At 38.9% G+C, this 16,018-nt stretch overlaps 1 protein-coding gene across 7 annotated transcripts in view; it reads left to right on the plus strand.

Annotated features, from left to right (window-relative positions):
* The window catches only part of LOC108301098 (phosphodiesterase 4D interacting protein), a 151,588-nt gene that overhangs the window by 37,625 nt on the left and 97,945 nt on the right, over nucleotides 1–16,018 (plus strand). For all 7 annotated transcript variants that reach the window (XM_017524148.2, XM_037736989.1, XM_037736988.1 and 4 more), the window contains exons 2-4: nucleotides 5,127–5,203; nucleotides 9,791–9,914; nucleotides 10,106–10,281. In XM_017524148.2, the coding sequence (XP_017379637.2) occupies nucleotides 5,127–5,203; nucleotides 9,791–9,914; nucleotides 10,106–10,281 (377 nt within the window). The remainder of the gene's footprint in view (nucleotides 1–5,126; nucleotides 5,204–9,790; nucleotides 9,915–10,105; nucleotides 10,282–16,018) is intronic.

The following is a 16,018-nucleotide window of genomic DNA, read 5'->3' on the forward strand; positions in this document are numbered from 1 at the left end:
AGGAGACAGTATGCAAACTATTGACCAAGTTGGAATAATAGATAATAATCAGCTTTCCATGATAAAAGAATTAATTTTGGCTTCAGAGTTTTAAAAACTGATCAGGTAAAGCCATTTCTCTTTGTTTTTGTAAAAAGTAGTTTTTAAGGATTCACTATGCCGTGGCTTTTACTAGGGCAAAACTTTGAAAATACTGCTTTTTAAAAAGATAGCCACAGTTTGGATTATATGAGCAATGGAACAAATAATAGAATTAAACTTGAAGCCTTGGAAAGGAGTTAGCTAATTGGTTACTGCTGGTTGCTTTTAACCTAATCCTATTTTGAACTTTGCAGTAAACACCAGTGTGGAAATCATTTCAGTAGAATCCTGTATTTAAAATGGTTTGGTGTTAAGACTCTGGTCAAGTGCTGTTTCCTGAAACAAAACAAGCTGTGGACATAGAAAGTCCAATTAAACACAGTTAATCCATACACTTGTTAGACCTGTGCTGTAGTTCTAGGCACTAACATTGCAGCAAAAATTTAATTTCAGCTTCATCATTGAAACTTTTCCTTGAGTTAGATGGGCAAATACTCCTTTGGAGGCATGAAGAAAGAGAAGTGCTTTCTTCCCATCTCCCTTTTCTTCAGAACATAAATTTCCTTAGATATCTTGACAAAGAGCCAAGAAGACTTGGTGATAAAATAAGCAAATGCAGTTAATTTGGAATCCACTTATGCTATACTCAGAATTTAACAATTTACACATGAGTATTTACTAATGGAGAATGAATAAATTTGATAAATTATATGATGATTTTTCTATAGAAAGAAGGTGCAAGAAGGTTAGACTTTAATGTAAGATACTGTAAATTGGTTTGTACTTGCATTTTCATGGGGTAAGATTTTGTAGCACTTGTGAAATTAAATTACTTTGATCCATTGAAGTAATTGATTATAATATTTGGGATTTAGTTTTGTGGAGATAAAGCCATTTTAGCAGTTCTGTGTGAGACTCATAAACTTTATTATCTGTTTGAATAAAATTTTTCATTCTCCTTTTCTACTTATTGCTTTTAGCTTGGAGGTAAATTATTGCTTTTACCTTGAAAACCCTTCTGGATTTTAGCTATCCTAGTCAGAGAGGGTAAATTGTTATTGTTTTTATCATTAATAATAGTTACCATTTTTTGAATCCTGGCTGCATGCCAGGCACTGTGCAATGTGATTTTTGCGCATTATTTCATTTAGTCTCCTTAACATCCTTTGTGGATTAATATCATTGTTATCTCCTTGATAGATGAGATGAGTGAGGCTTTTACAGAGGCCAGGAGACTTGTCAAGCCCTCTTCTCGCCTTCAGAGCCTATGCTCTTGATGACTATACTTACTGACTCCATATATTCTTTCAAGACTAACTTATTGCAGCACATTCTCTAATTGTATAATTTACCACATTCTACAAAATGGGACAAAACTGGGCAGTGTTTCCTAAGCTGGTCTCTCTGGTAAAAGGCTAAAGCAAGAGTGGAGTGTTGGTTTCAGTTATTGCTTTTACCTCGGAGGTAACCCTTCTGGATTTCAATTTCCTGGTAAGGCTGAGGTCTCTGACTTGTACTAGTTAGCCTAGACATGAAGGGAAAGTGAATCAAGGTTGTTGAATAGCCGTGTGCAAGGCATGGTTCTATGCTTATCATGTACATTCTCTCATTAAATCCTCACAGAATCCCTCGCGAATAGTTACCTTCGTTGACAAAGAAAGCCACCACACCATACTTATGAGGAAACTGAGGCTCATAGTGATTAGTTAACCTCCCCAAGGTCACCTAGCAGGAAAGTGATAGAGCCAGGATTTGAACCTAATTCTTTCTGGCTTTAGGTTGGTTTCACAGTACCTCTCACATTCCCTGTTGTTTGTTTATGTTTATTTAAATATTCAAGGATTTCTCATGCAAAAAATAGTATTAATAGTAAGGGGCTTTTCAGAGAACTTTCTGTTAATCAGTTTATACTTGATAGAGATTGCCTGTGTCATATCCTGAAACTGAGAACCAGCCAGGGGGCATCGCTATAGCTCCAGTCATTTGAGACCTCATGTATTTTTAGATATGAGATTTTCAAAAAATCTGCTCAAGCAGGTTTGGCTTATCTGAGGTGGTTTAGCATATCCAGACTTTTCTGATTTAATAAATTAGCCAGGCATAAGAGTATCATTGATAATAACGCTTCATAATTACAGATTCCATTTTCTTTCATATGAGATTTCAATAACTTTTTGTTCATTCTTTGTCATTTTCCAGGTGAAGAAGTCTTAGCAGAATTTTACCTGTGGTCACAAAAGTGAATCATTTGGTGGCAGAAATAATAAACTTAGGGGTCCTCTTTCTCAGCACCATATCCTGAACACTGAATCCACTTGAAATGTTATGGTCTCATGGAAAGCAAACTGCTGTTCCCAAATGATAATGCTGTTGATATTGGTGATGATGGTGATAATAATATTATTACTATCATTAAAATTATAATTACACCTGTGTTAGGAGCACTGTTCTAATTCCTTTACATGTATTAATTTACTTATGCCTCACAATCCTCTAAGGCAGGGTTTATGAATGAGGAAGATATAATTATCTGGATATTACATATGAGGAAATTGCTCCCTCTTTCATTTCCAATATAATTGAATGCATACTACTTCACCTCTATAAAGGGCCTCTAGCTTAGGGACCATTTCTTATGATGACATTTGAATTCCTTTAAGTATTGACCACAAAGCTGGGGACATAGCAGCAGTTTATTAAATCTTCTAGTTTGCCGAATGATGAATTGGTACAGATGAATCATTCTCAGTGCCAGGCCATGGAATTGATACAGAGATCTTGGACTTGTTCCTCATACAAAATTGAAATGTGCTTGTTTCCATTTGTTAATCTTTTGGTGTTTGCATTGCATAATAAAATACAGAGTACTCTATTCAATTTAAAGTTCAGATAAACAACAAACAATGTCTTAGCACTTAAGTTGTCTCAAATATTTCAAAGGATATTCTTGTAATAAAACAATTATTTGTTGTTTATCTGATATTTAAATTGAACTAGGTATCTTATATTTTTATTTTATGGTAAAGCTATTAGGTGTTCATAAAGTAATCACTTTAAAGGAAGTCCTGAAAAGACAGGCCTATCATTTTCTTCTCACATGCTATAATGTAAGCCTTGAAGAAATTAGGATATTTTCATCTCACTGGATCTGAACCTATTTTTAAGCTTAGTCAAAAGGTACCTACTTATGAGGGGAACAAACATTCTTTTCAATATGTCACTAGAAACTTACCAGCAATATGATCTGAAATACCTTAGTCCAACTGCCATCCGACTCTAAAATTCTTTAATTCTAAGTAACCCTTAAATATTTAAACCAGGTTTCTACTTTTCCCAGCTAGTATTTGTATTTCAACCACCCTGCATGAAAATGTGGGTTATGAAATGCCGTCACAAGTATGGTAGTCAATATGCTGGTACTGTGGGTTGCCCTGGACTTCTAGAAGTCTAGGTGTTGGTGGTTATTATATGGCAGCAATAAAGGAAAGTCATTCCTACTATTCTAGTACCCACAATACTGCTTTTCATATTTCAGGTGCTGTACCTTCAGTCTCTCTGTCAATCTCTGATCTAAAGACTTTTTTATTTCTTTAGTTAATAACATTCTTCTTGCCTAATACTGTGTTACGGACTTCAGCAGGGAAGGGACTAATTCATCTTTGCAAGCTGAGGTTTAAGCTGAAGTAAAGTAATCCCTTGACTAACATTTTACAGAATCCCCACAAACCTGCCCCTATTTTAGTTAATAGAAAGCATTCCCACCGACATGCTAGAAATTTCAGCGCCGTCTTTGGTCCTCCCTCCAGTCTAATCTGAATCTCACAAGTCATCAAGGCCTGTGTCTTCTGCCTCTGAAGTGTCGTTTGAGTCTTTCTCCCTGTACCTCTTGTCCTTAGACAGTCCCCTCCGTATTCTGTTCAGTTGTCCCTGACCCATCCATCTTCTTCATAATTCCTTCTTCAACATGGACCTGATCACAGCAATACTTTGCTTAAAGCTCCCTGATGAGTCTTCGATCTCTGCCGATTATTATCCAGTTTGTTTGTTTGTTTGAGACAGTCTAGCTCTGTCACCCAGGCTGGAGTACAGCAGCAGAATCTCGGCTGACTGCAAACTCCGTCTTCTGGGTTCAAGCAATTCTTCTATCTCAGCCTCCCGAGTAGCTGGGATTACAGGCATGAATCACCATGCCCAGCTAATTTTTGTATTTTTAGTAGAGACTGGGTTTCAACATGTTGGTCAGGCTGGTTTCAAACTCCTGACCTCAAGTGATCAGCCCGAATCAGCCTCCCAAAGCGCTGGGATTACAGGCTTGAGCCACTGAACCCGGCCTATCCAGTTGTCTTAGCAGGATTTTCACAAACTAATTGCAAACTGTCTTCTACACTCCTTACCACACACTAAGCCACTTAACCTGCACCAGACACACTTGGGATGTTTTTATTTCCTTATTTCTGTTTCCCCAAATCTTGTTACTCCCTGGCCTCAATAAAAATTAATTGTTCCCTGTATAACTTTACCATCAGAGTCCCCTCTCACCTTAAGCAAACCTAATTTATAAAATTACAATTTTATAATCAAAGCATTGTTTTCAAAAATGTTTACAACCAAATTTTAAAAAAATAATTAAATCCCCAGATATTCAAAAGTATTATTCTATTAATATAATGCTAGTAAAAGTATTATTCTAGCAATTTGGTTTTCAGGAACATACCTGTATTAGAAAAAAACAATTCATTTTGATATCTGCTCTGTCCTGCAATGGTTTAGACAATGAGTAGGCTCAAGCAGTGTTCATGATCCAGGTAATAATGAATAGGTTGGGAAAATTGGTAAGTAGCTCAGGGGCAACCCTGAAGCTATACATTTTATCCTTCCTTGACTAGATTGCTGATCCAGCTGAATCCCCAATTATGTCAGGGGTCACAAAGAGGGCAGAGATGAGGTGAGAGTCTGTAGACCAAGGCAGGACTCAATTAGGAGCCTGGATCCAGGATAAAGGGTCCATGGAAGCTAATGACGATTAATGCCTGTGTGCTTTTCAGAACATTGAGCTGAAGGTTGAAGTGGAGAGCTTGAAACGAGAACTCCAGGACAAGAAACAGCATCTGGATAAAACATGGTGAGTTGTAATTTTAAGCGCTGGTCCTTTCCAGAGTCTGGGTTGGTAATCTGAGAGCAATAGATTTGGAAACAAATTCCTTAACCTATCTGTGGCATTTGAATCCTGTGTCTGATTCAGGAACTGAAACAATAGATTTTCATATGCTGTGTTTCCCTTGGGCTCTCTGTCTATTACTAAGTCAGATGGACCTTGGCATAAGTTGGTAAATTCACCAGACAAAAGATTGCAAACTTCCTATTAGTTAGCAATCAACTAACTAGAAGCAGTGAATGTTTCCACTTTTAGCAGAGACAAATGCAGATAAGCTTTATCAAAAAGTATCAGTCAGCCTATAATAACATCAAGGGCTGAGATAACGTTTGGGGAAAATGGGCACTGTCATCACTATCAGTGATAGTGTAAATTGTGATAACATTTTTAGTGTGTGGTGCTACCTATTATAGTAAAAAAGGAGGATTCCCTTTGATCAAACAATCCCTAGAAGGAATCTGTTCCTTATAAATAAAAGCACTAGGGTGAAAAAATAAATGTATAAGGATGTTTACTGCATCATTAGTTGTAATGGCAAAGAACTAGAAACAATTATCCATCAATAGGTCATTGATTGAAGAAAGTTTGGTATTACCACACTGTGGACTATTATGCAGTTATTGAAAAGAATGAGTTAGCTTTATATTGTTGTCCTAGTGGGAATTCCTTGATTAAGGAAGGGGGAAAAGTCGCTGAGTGATATTTGTAGCATATTGAGGAAGAGTGAGATCACAGTCCACGATAGGGAGAAGACTTGATATTTTTCTTTGTATATATTTGTATTGCTAAAATGGTTAGTTTTATAATGTATAGTTTTTAAAAACTTGGTGTTAAATGACAAGTATTAAAATTATTTAAAATATTTCTAGATTTTAATAAAGTTTCAGAATACAAAAATTAATGTATAAAAATCAGTAGCATTTCTACACACCAATAAAATTCAAAATCAAGAAAGCAATTCCATTTACAATAGCCACTAAAAAAATAAAATACCTTGGAATACATCTAACCAAGGAGGTGAAAGATCTCTACAAGGAAAACTATGAAACACTCCTAAAAAAAATTCATAGATGACACAATCAAATGAGAAACATTCTATGCTCATAGATTGGAAGAATCAATATCATTAAAATGGCCATACTGCCCAAAGCAATCTACAGATTTAACACTATTGCTATCACACTACCAATGCCATTCATCAAATGACAAGATCAAAGCCAGAGGCATCATAGTATCCAACTTCAAACCATACTGCAAGGCTACAGTTACCAAAACAGCATGTTACTGGTAAAAAAAAAAAAAAAAAAAAAAAAGACCCCTAGACCAATGGAACCAAATAGAGAACCCAGAAATAAAGTCACATACCCATAGCAATCTGATCTTTGAGAAAGTCAACAAAAATAAGCAGTGGGGAAAAGACTCCCCTATTCAGTGATGCTGGGATAACTGGCTGGCCATTTGCAGAAGAATGAAACTGGGCCCCTACCTTTCAGCACCTATAAAAATTAACTCAAGATGGATTAAAGATGTAAATGCAAGACCTCAAACTATAAGCAGTGGCTCATGCCTGTAATCCCAGCACTTTGGGAGGCCGAGGCGGGAGGATCACAAGGTCAAGAGATTGAGACCATCCTGGCCAACATGGCGAAACCCCATCTCTACTAAAAAATACAAAAATTAGCTGGGCATGGTAGCACGCACCTGTAGTCCCAGCTACTTGGGAGCCTGAGGCAGGAGAATCACTTAAACCTGGGAGGTGGAGGTTGCAGTGAGCCAAGATTGTGCCACTGCACTCTAGCCTGGCGACAGAGTGAGACTCTGCCTCAGGAAAAAAAAAAAAAAAATCCTAGACGAAAACCCAAGAAACGCATTCTGGAAATTGGCCTCAGGAATTTATGACTAAGTCCTCAAAACCAATTGCAACAGAACTAAAAAGCAACGAGTGGGATTTATTTAAACTAAAGAGTTTTGCCCAGGAAAAGAAGCTATCAATCAACAGAGTAAACAGATAACCTCTGGAATCTAAAAAAAATTTGCAAACTAGCATCTGAACAATTGAACAATGAAAAACAAATAACCCCATTTTAAAAATGAGCAAAAGGCATGATCAGACACTTTTCAAAAGAAGACATACAAATGACCAACAAATATATGAAAAATTGCTCCACAGCACTAATCATTAGAGAAATATAAATCAAAACCACAATGAGATACCATCTCACACCAGTCAGAATGTCTACTCCTATAATGTCTAAAAACAACAGATGCTGGCAAAGCTGCATAGAAATGGGAATGCTTACATGCTGTTGGTGGAAATATAAATTAGTTCAGTCACTGTGGAAAGCAGTTTGGAGATTTCTCAAAGAACTTAAAACAGAACTACCATCCAACCCAGCAATTCCCTTACAAGGTATATATCCAAAAGAAAACAAATCTATCAAAAAGACGCATACACTTACATGTTCATTGTAGCACTCTTCACAATAGCAAAGACGTGGAATCAGTCTAGATGCCCATCAACAATAGATTGGATAAAGCAAATGTGGTACATCAAATTTACATATACACCATGGAATACTATGCAGCCACAAAAAGAATGAAATCATGTTCTTTGCCACTGGAGGCCATTATCCTAAGACAATTAATGCAGAAACAGAAAATCAAATGTGGTAGCATGTTCTCACTTATAAGCAGGAGCTAAACAAGTACTCATGGGCACAAAGATAGCAACACTAGAAACTGGGGACTACTACAGTGGAGAGGTGGGGAGTTGGGGAAGGGTTGAAAAACTAAGTATTGGGTACTATGATCAGTACCTGGGTAATGGAATCGTTTGTACCCCAACCTCAGCATCATGTAGTATACCCAGGTAGGAAACCTACACAGATAGCCCCTGAAGCTAAAATAAAAGTTGAAAAAATAAAAGAAAGTAACATATGAATGCAAAAAAAGAAATGTTTTCAGATTATGTTCTGGGATTAGTACACAATCAATCTGATCTGGCATTCTTTCTGGATGTACAGTATTTCTTGACATGTAGGACGACAATCCAGCAAGGTCAAAATATTTAAAACCAAATTAAATTATACACAATGTGCTGATGTGGCTAAACACATACTAAGGCATTAAGACAACAGATTTTAGAAAACTTATATTAATAATGATTAGTAAAATTTGAAGTTTGTCTAATGCTTTGTTTTAAAAAAACTTTTTAAAATGTCATTTGAATTAGGTGACATTATTCTATTTTGGGAAATGAGAAAACTAAGGTATGTTCTCCTCAAATCAGTGGCAGAGCCCTCATCTTCTGGCATAAAGTTCAGGGTCTTCTGACTTTAAACAGCTGTAGCATTTTAAATAAGGCATTTGTGATTAATGGAGTTAACTCAGAAAATGTGTAAATTCCAGTCTCTGTAGATTATAGTTAGTGGTTATCTATTGCACTAGCACGGAAGATGGAGTCAAACATAGATTCAGAGCAAAAGTTGATTCCTGGGGTCTGCCTATTTGAGGGTCTTGGATTATACCCTTGACTTTTGTCTCTTCTACAGCCAAGATCCTCATGCCCCCAAAAGCTATATAATGACAGGGGTGCTCAAGCTAAATATAGCCCCTGAGATGGTATTGAGTAGTGTTAACTGTCCAACAAAGAATCCTGTAATCTTTAGGGAAGCATCATTTGTTCTCCCTGGACACATATTAAAGTATCTCTGGTCTTAGTGCCCCATAAGCCTATACAGTTCAATATTCTTCTTTGTCCTGAGAACAAGAGGATGGCCCATGGTTCTCAACAAATGGCTTAAAGCAGGAATAAAACCAAAGAGGAATCAAAATCATTCAGCATCTGATATTGCCCCCAAATTTCTAATCCTTAGACATCTAAGAGCAGCTGTTGTTCACTATAAATAAACTGGTGATACCTTACCCACTTCATGCTAGCGCCTGGACATTCAATCCTAGGGATATCAGACAGGCAAAGCTCAGCCAAAATCCTGAGCTTTCATGGATTAAATGTCTCTGCATGGGATCATGGAAAAGCTGGGGAGAACTCTGGATAGGTAGCACAGATTTAGGGCAGCCTACTATGAATTACTGGCTTTAAAGGAAGAGAGCATTTCTGCAGCTGCCCAAATGGATACTCTGTACCAGCAACCTAAATGGAAAGAACACCTGAATTTCAAATAACAGGAAAAGCAAGGAACTAGCAAAGCATCCTAGGAAGCGGAGTCAATGGAAGAGCCCCAGGACGGATGACAGTGAATGTAAACCCCTTGACGATTACCTCCCTTCCAAATGAAAGTTCCCCTGGAAGCTATAGCAATAATGAAGCCACTAGGAAGTCAAGTATATACCACTTGACAAACAACAAAAAAGAGTTTCTAAAAGTTTGGAATGCTTTCAACCTGAAAAGTTGAGGAGATCGGTTCCACAGATAACTGCAGAGAGAAAAAATGCTCCGTTTTTCTTCTTACCAGTGTCACTCTGAATTACTGGAACAACCTTAATGGTTCCACTTGCTAAACGGTAGATCTGGCTAATACTCTGTGGTTTTAGGGCTGACGTGGAGAATCTCAACAGTCAGAATGAAGCTGAGCTCCGGCGCCAGTTTGAGGAGCGACAGCAGGAGACAGAGCATGTTTATGAGCTCTTGGAAAATAAGATACAGCTTCTGCAGGAGGTGAGGAGGAATTCTCAAAGTCCATAGCTGGGGGTACTCTTTTATTAATACTTCTTTTCCTACTGCCCTGCCTTCTGGCATTCACCTTTTCCGTCTCTACTTTCATTCCCAAATCCATCCGTGTTCCTGGGTCTGAGGGCTTCTAATCTAGGTAAAACCTTGCAGCCTCTCGGTTTTTGTTCTTTTTCCAGGAATCTAGGCTGGCAAAGAATGAAGCTGCTCGGATGGCAGCTCTGGTGGAAGCAGAGAAGGAGTGTAACCTGGAGCTCTCAGAGAAACTGAAGGGAGTCACCAAAAACTGGGAAGAAGTACCAGGAGACCAGGTCAATCCCGAGCGATACACGGAGGCCCTGGCCCAGAGGGACAAGTAGGTGCCTTCAGTGCTTTTTTTGTCGCTTGTCTTTTGCCCATTTTCAAGGCATACAGCAGCTGCACTGTTCCCTTTCAGGGACTGACAGTGGGAGCTTCATTATTTCTAAGACTTTATGGGCTCACAACCAAAGATGTTCTTTTCAGGATTGAGTTTTCAATGGTATCCATTAAGAAAACTCACTTCTTGGATTCAGTGGACAAATAGTGGCAATCAAGAGACCTGGATTCACTTATTCAGCAAACATTTACTGGGCACATCACACGCCAGATGCCAGGCTAAGCACTTCAGTTACAGAAACAAAAGACCTAGTTCTTCTCACCAAGAAATACGTTACATGATTTTAATAAGTTTCCTGATAGAAGAGCATGGGGTGCTCTGGGGAAATATTGGAGGGTCATCCATTCCACATTAAAAGAGAAAGGTGTCTGCTATGGTCTGAATGTTTTGTGTCCCTTCTCCCGCCCCACCCCCCACCAGTTCATATGTTGAAATCTTAACCCTTACAGTGATGGCATTATGAAGTGGAGCCATTAGGAGGTGATTAGGTGATGGAGACTGAGATGGAACCCTTAAATGGGATTAATATACTTGTAAAAGAGACTCCAGGGAGCTAGTTAGCCCCTTCTACTGTGTGTGGATATAGTGGGAGTGCACCCTTAGGAGCCAGATTGTGGATCTTCACCAGACACTGAATCTATCAGTGCTTTGATCTAGGACTTCCTCACCTCCAGAACTGTGAGAAATAAATTTTTGTTGTTTATAAGTGTTATATGTAAAATTTTGATGCCGCAAAAGAAATAGCACTTGAAGATAAATCCTCTCAGCAAGGCAGTTTACTTCTTTAGAAGGGTGCCCCTCATGGATGGAGCAATGGTGAGTGCACCCCTGGACAAGGGAGGAAAAGGGGTCTTTTTCCTGACGGAGGTCATACCTGCTGCTGTATCATTCTCCTATTGGCTAGGGTTAGACTGCAGAGGTTAGACTAATCCCAACTGGCTATTTTAGAGAGCAGGGGAAAGAGCTGGAGTAGCAGGGTGGGTAGTTTGGTGGGAAGGACAGTTAAGGGCAGGTCAGAGAAGGTACCCAGTGGTGACCTAGGTCAAAGCAGGTGACCAGAGCAGATGACTGGAGCAGGTGATCAGGGCAGGTCACTAGGATGAGTCAAGGCAGAACAGGGGACTCGGGGAACAGATGTGAACTACTGATTAGAACTGGTGGAGAAGGCTGTTTACTGAAACTGCAAGGAAGTTAAACTTTAACATGGAGGACAAAGAACTGAACATACCAACAGACTGATTCTTTGACCAGAAACTGAGAACTCATTGTATCCAGTATAAGCCACCCAGTTTATGGCGTTTTGTTACAGCAGTCCAAACAGACTGAGATGATGCCATCGGAGGTTTCCCAGAGGAAATGAAATCTGAGCTGAGCTTTGAAGGATGAATAGGAGTTAGGATAAATAGGTAGAAAGTGGATAGGGAAAGGAAAGATTCTATGCAGAAGGAGAAGCTATGGAGGGAAGACACAGGGAAAGGAATATTTCAAGAACTTTAAATAATCATACATAACGGGAGCAAGTGGAAGACAAGTAAGAGGTAAGTTGTTTTGGGAACAGGGGTCTGATTGTGCTAGCTTTGTACACCACTAAAGGAACTTGGACTTTGTCCTGAAGGTAACTGGGCAATTGTTGAAGTCAGCACTATCTGCTGTCTGGGTTACTGCAGAAACCTTCTAGAAGCCCTGTCTACTTCAAGTCCTGCTCCTCTCCTTGTCTCAACCTAATAATTCAGAGCAATTCTGAAACAGATAATTCAACAACAACAAACTGGCAAATAATTTAGCCTCTTAGGTGCATAAGACTACGGTGGTATAGAAAGCTTTAAGGAGCTTTTAACTGAATAGGCAAAAACCACATGTACACACTGTGACCAACGTGATCTTTCCAAGACGTTAATTTAATTGCACCATCGCAGAACCATTTAAGAAGCTTACCAATACCTTCAGGAGGTAAGATCCATACTCCTCATGTGGCCATCAGAGCCTTTTATGATGTGACCTCTGCTTTCTCCCACACGCCTCAGCCCCCACCACTCCTGCACACTTCATTCAGGCCAGGCTAGTAATAATAACGATGGCTAAGCTTTGTTGAGCAGCTCCTACTATCCAGCTGAGGACTTTCTGTTCTTGTTTAACAACCCCATGAGATATGAATTATTATACTTTATCAATGAAAAAAGTGGCATTTGGAGAGCTGTGTCACACGGTTTCAGGGATTGCTGATGTCCAAACCCTGAATCCGTCCTGTCGCCAGAAGCATAAGAAGCTATGGCGAGTCTCCAGAATTTTGCTCATGCTTTTCCTTCTATGGGAAACGTCTGCCAACTTTTTCCCTTCTAGTGAACTTCACTAAGGGATCAGTTGTCATTTCTTTGAAGGCTTTGTGGTAGCAGAATGAAGTTTATGTATTGTTTCTTTGTTTTATTTATCTATATACATATTGTACAGTTATCAGTATGGTATTGTATTTGCTTTCAGGTTTTCCCTACTAGATTCCCCAAGACTGTCTCATATTTGAACTCCAATAAAAAAAACTAAACTAAAAAAACAAAACCCCAAGAAAAGCACATGCACACCTGAAAATAAATTGAGGCAGATGGCCTTGCACAATTTTGGAGAGTAGGAGAACAGTCCTTTGTAGAGACTGAGGGTCAAAGGGATGAGTGAGGTTTAAGAAAAGTAGAGATGTTGTAGTGCAGATACCATGAGGGAATTTCACAGGGAGTCCACATTTCTCCTTCTCATCATCATTGCAGTTTACATTTGTATCATGTTTTTAAGGTTTTTTTTTTTGTTTTTGGTTTTATTTTTGAGATGGAGTCTCACCCTGTTGTCCAGGCCAGAGTGCAGTGGCACGATCTCAGCTCACTGCAGCCTCTGTCTCCTGGGTTCGAGCAATTCTCCTGCCTCAGCTTCCCCAGTAGCTGGGATTACAGGCATGCACCACCACACCCAGCTAATTTTGTATTTTTAGTAGAGATGGGTTTTCACTATGTTGGTCAGGATGGTCTTGAACTCCAGACCTCAGATGATCTGCCTGCCTACACTTCCCAAAACGCTGAGACTACAGGCATAAACCACCATGCTCGGCCCAATGTTTTTAAGTTTTTAAAGTTATTTGTGCTGGGTGCGGTGACTCACACCTGCAATCCCAGCACTTTGGGAGGCTGAGGTGGAAGGATCATGAGGTGAAGAGATCAAGACCATCCTGGCCAACATGGTGAAACCCCCTCTCTACTAAAAATACAAAAATTAGCTGGGCATGGTGGCATGCGCCTGTAGTCCCAGCTACTCAGGAGGCTGAGGCAGGAGAATCACTTGAACCCAGGAAGCAGAGGTTGCAATGATCCAAGAACGTGCCACTGTACTCCAGCCTGGCAACAGAGTGAGACTCCATCTCAAAAAAAAAAAAAAAAAAAAAAAAAAAATTGTTTCTGATTCCCAAATGTTAGTTGATCCTCACACTCTAAATGAATTTATAATTGGTTTATGAAATTCTTACTTGACTTTCTGGTGCCCCTCACCTCTCTGCCAAGCTATTTTCTCCCAAGGTGCTATCATTTTCTGATACACTTGTACAGAAATAGTAATCACAACTGGAAACATTTCATCTGGCACCCAGCACATTTTCAAGGACCTGGACAGAGCCTTCCTCTCATATATACAAACAGAGAATATGCCTAGCACATAGATGATCAATAACCTTATTTGAACCCATGGTTTGTATACTTCAGCACAGTATTTTATAACTTAACCCGAGTCTGAATTTTCAGTCTCTTCTCCAGCCATTGTCTCTTCTCCCTGGCCTTCGTTCCAGTGACTCTTCCCAAATTGTACACTGGGTCTTCATGCCTTCATTCCTTTGTTCAACCTCTTCCTTCTGAGCCTGGAAAACCACCATGTCTTTGCTGTTGTAAATAGTGTGCAGTGAACATTTGCATGTATATATCTTCATGGTAGAATGATTTATATTCCTCTCGATATATACCCAGAAATGGGTTTGCTGGGTTGAATGGTAGTTCTGGTTTTTATTCTTTGAGGAATTGCCATACTGCTTTCTACAATAGTTGAACTAATTTACACTCCCCTCAACAGTGTCTAAATGTTTGCTTTTCTCTGCAACCTCACTAGCGTCTGTTATTTTTTGACTTTTTAACCATAGCCATTCTGGCTGGTGTGAGATGGTATCTCATTGCAGTTTTGATGGCATTTCTTTAGTGATCAGTGTTATTGAGCTTTTTATCGTGTGCTTGCTGGCCGCATGTATGTCTTTTTAAGTGTTTGTTTGTGTTCTTTGCCCACTTTTTAATGGGGTTGTTTTTCTCTTATAAATTTGTTTACATTTCTTATAGACACTGAACATAGAACTTTGTCCAATGCATAGTTTCCAAATATTTTCTGCCATTCTGTAGATTGTCTGTTTACTCTGAAACCACACAATCTTTAAAATCTCTTCTCCTGAGCATCACTACACTCCTTCAAGTCAAATGAATCATTTATTTATCTTTCTTTCTATAGCTCTATGGCAGCACTCAGCATACTATATGGTGCCTCTATTCTGGTAGCAATTATTACATTCTATTAGTATTATTTGCTTATATACAATCACGCATCACTTAACTACAGGGATATGTTCTGAGAAATGCATCTTTAGGCAATCCATTCTGAATTGTGTGCCCATCACAGAGTATGCTTACACAAACCTTGATGGGATAGCCTACTGCACACCCAGGCTATATGGTATAGCTTATGGCCTCTAGGCTGCAAACCTGTACAGCATATTACTGTACTGAATTTGGTAGGTAACTGTAACACGATGGCCACCATTTGTGAATCTAAACATAGAAAAGATACAGTAAAAATACTGTATAAAAGTTAACCAACAGTACACCTGTTTAGGGGACTGACCAGAATTGGAACTTGCATGACTGGAAGGTGCTCTCGGTGACTTAGTGAGTGAGTCGTGACGTGAATGAATGTGAAGGCCTAAAACACCTTTTTATAGTCATACAAAAATATTTTCCTTATATCCTTATTCTAGAAAAGGTTTATTCCGTTTTTAAATTTTTATTTTATTTTTTTTACTTTTTAAACTTTTTTATTAAAAACTGAAACACAAACATACACATTAGCCTAGGCCTACGCAGGGTCAGGATCATCAATACCACGCCTTCCACCTTTAAATCTTGTCCCCTGGAAGGTCTTCAGGGACAATAACACACAAGGAGCTGTCATCTCCTATGATAACAATGCCTTCTTCTGAAATAGCTCCTGAAGGAACTGCTTGAGGCTACTTTACAGTTAATTTTTTTTAATAAGTAGAAAGAGTACACTCTAAAACAACAGTAAAAGTATAGTATAGTAAATACATAAGCCAGTAACACTTATTATCAAGTACTACATACTATGCATATATTATGTATAGTTATGTTTTTACAATTGTCAGTGCAGTAGGTTTGCTTGCACTGTAATGCCCCAAACAAGTGAGAAATGCATTGCATTATGGTGTTACTGCAGCTAGGGTTTTACTGGGTGATAGGAATCTTTCAGCTCCAGTATAATCTTATCGGACCACCATCATTCATGCAGTATGATGACATAATGTTGACAGAAACATTATGTGGTACGTGACTGTAGCTGTGTGTCTCCTTACTCTTCAAATCACTAGCACAAG

This window comes from Cebus imitator, unplaced genomic scaffold, assembly GCF_001604975.1.
Source record: "Cebus imitator isolate Cc_AM_T3 unplaced genomic scaffold, Cebus_imitator-1.0 Scaffold32, whole genome shotgun sequence".
Classification (NCBI taxonomy): domain Eukaryota; kingdom Metazoa; phylum Chordata; class Mammalia; order Primates; family Cebidae; genus Cebus; species Cebus imitator.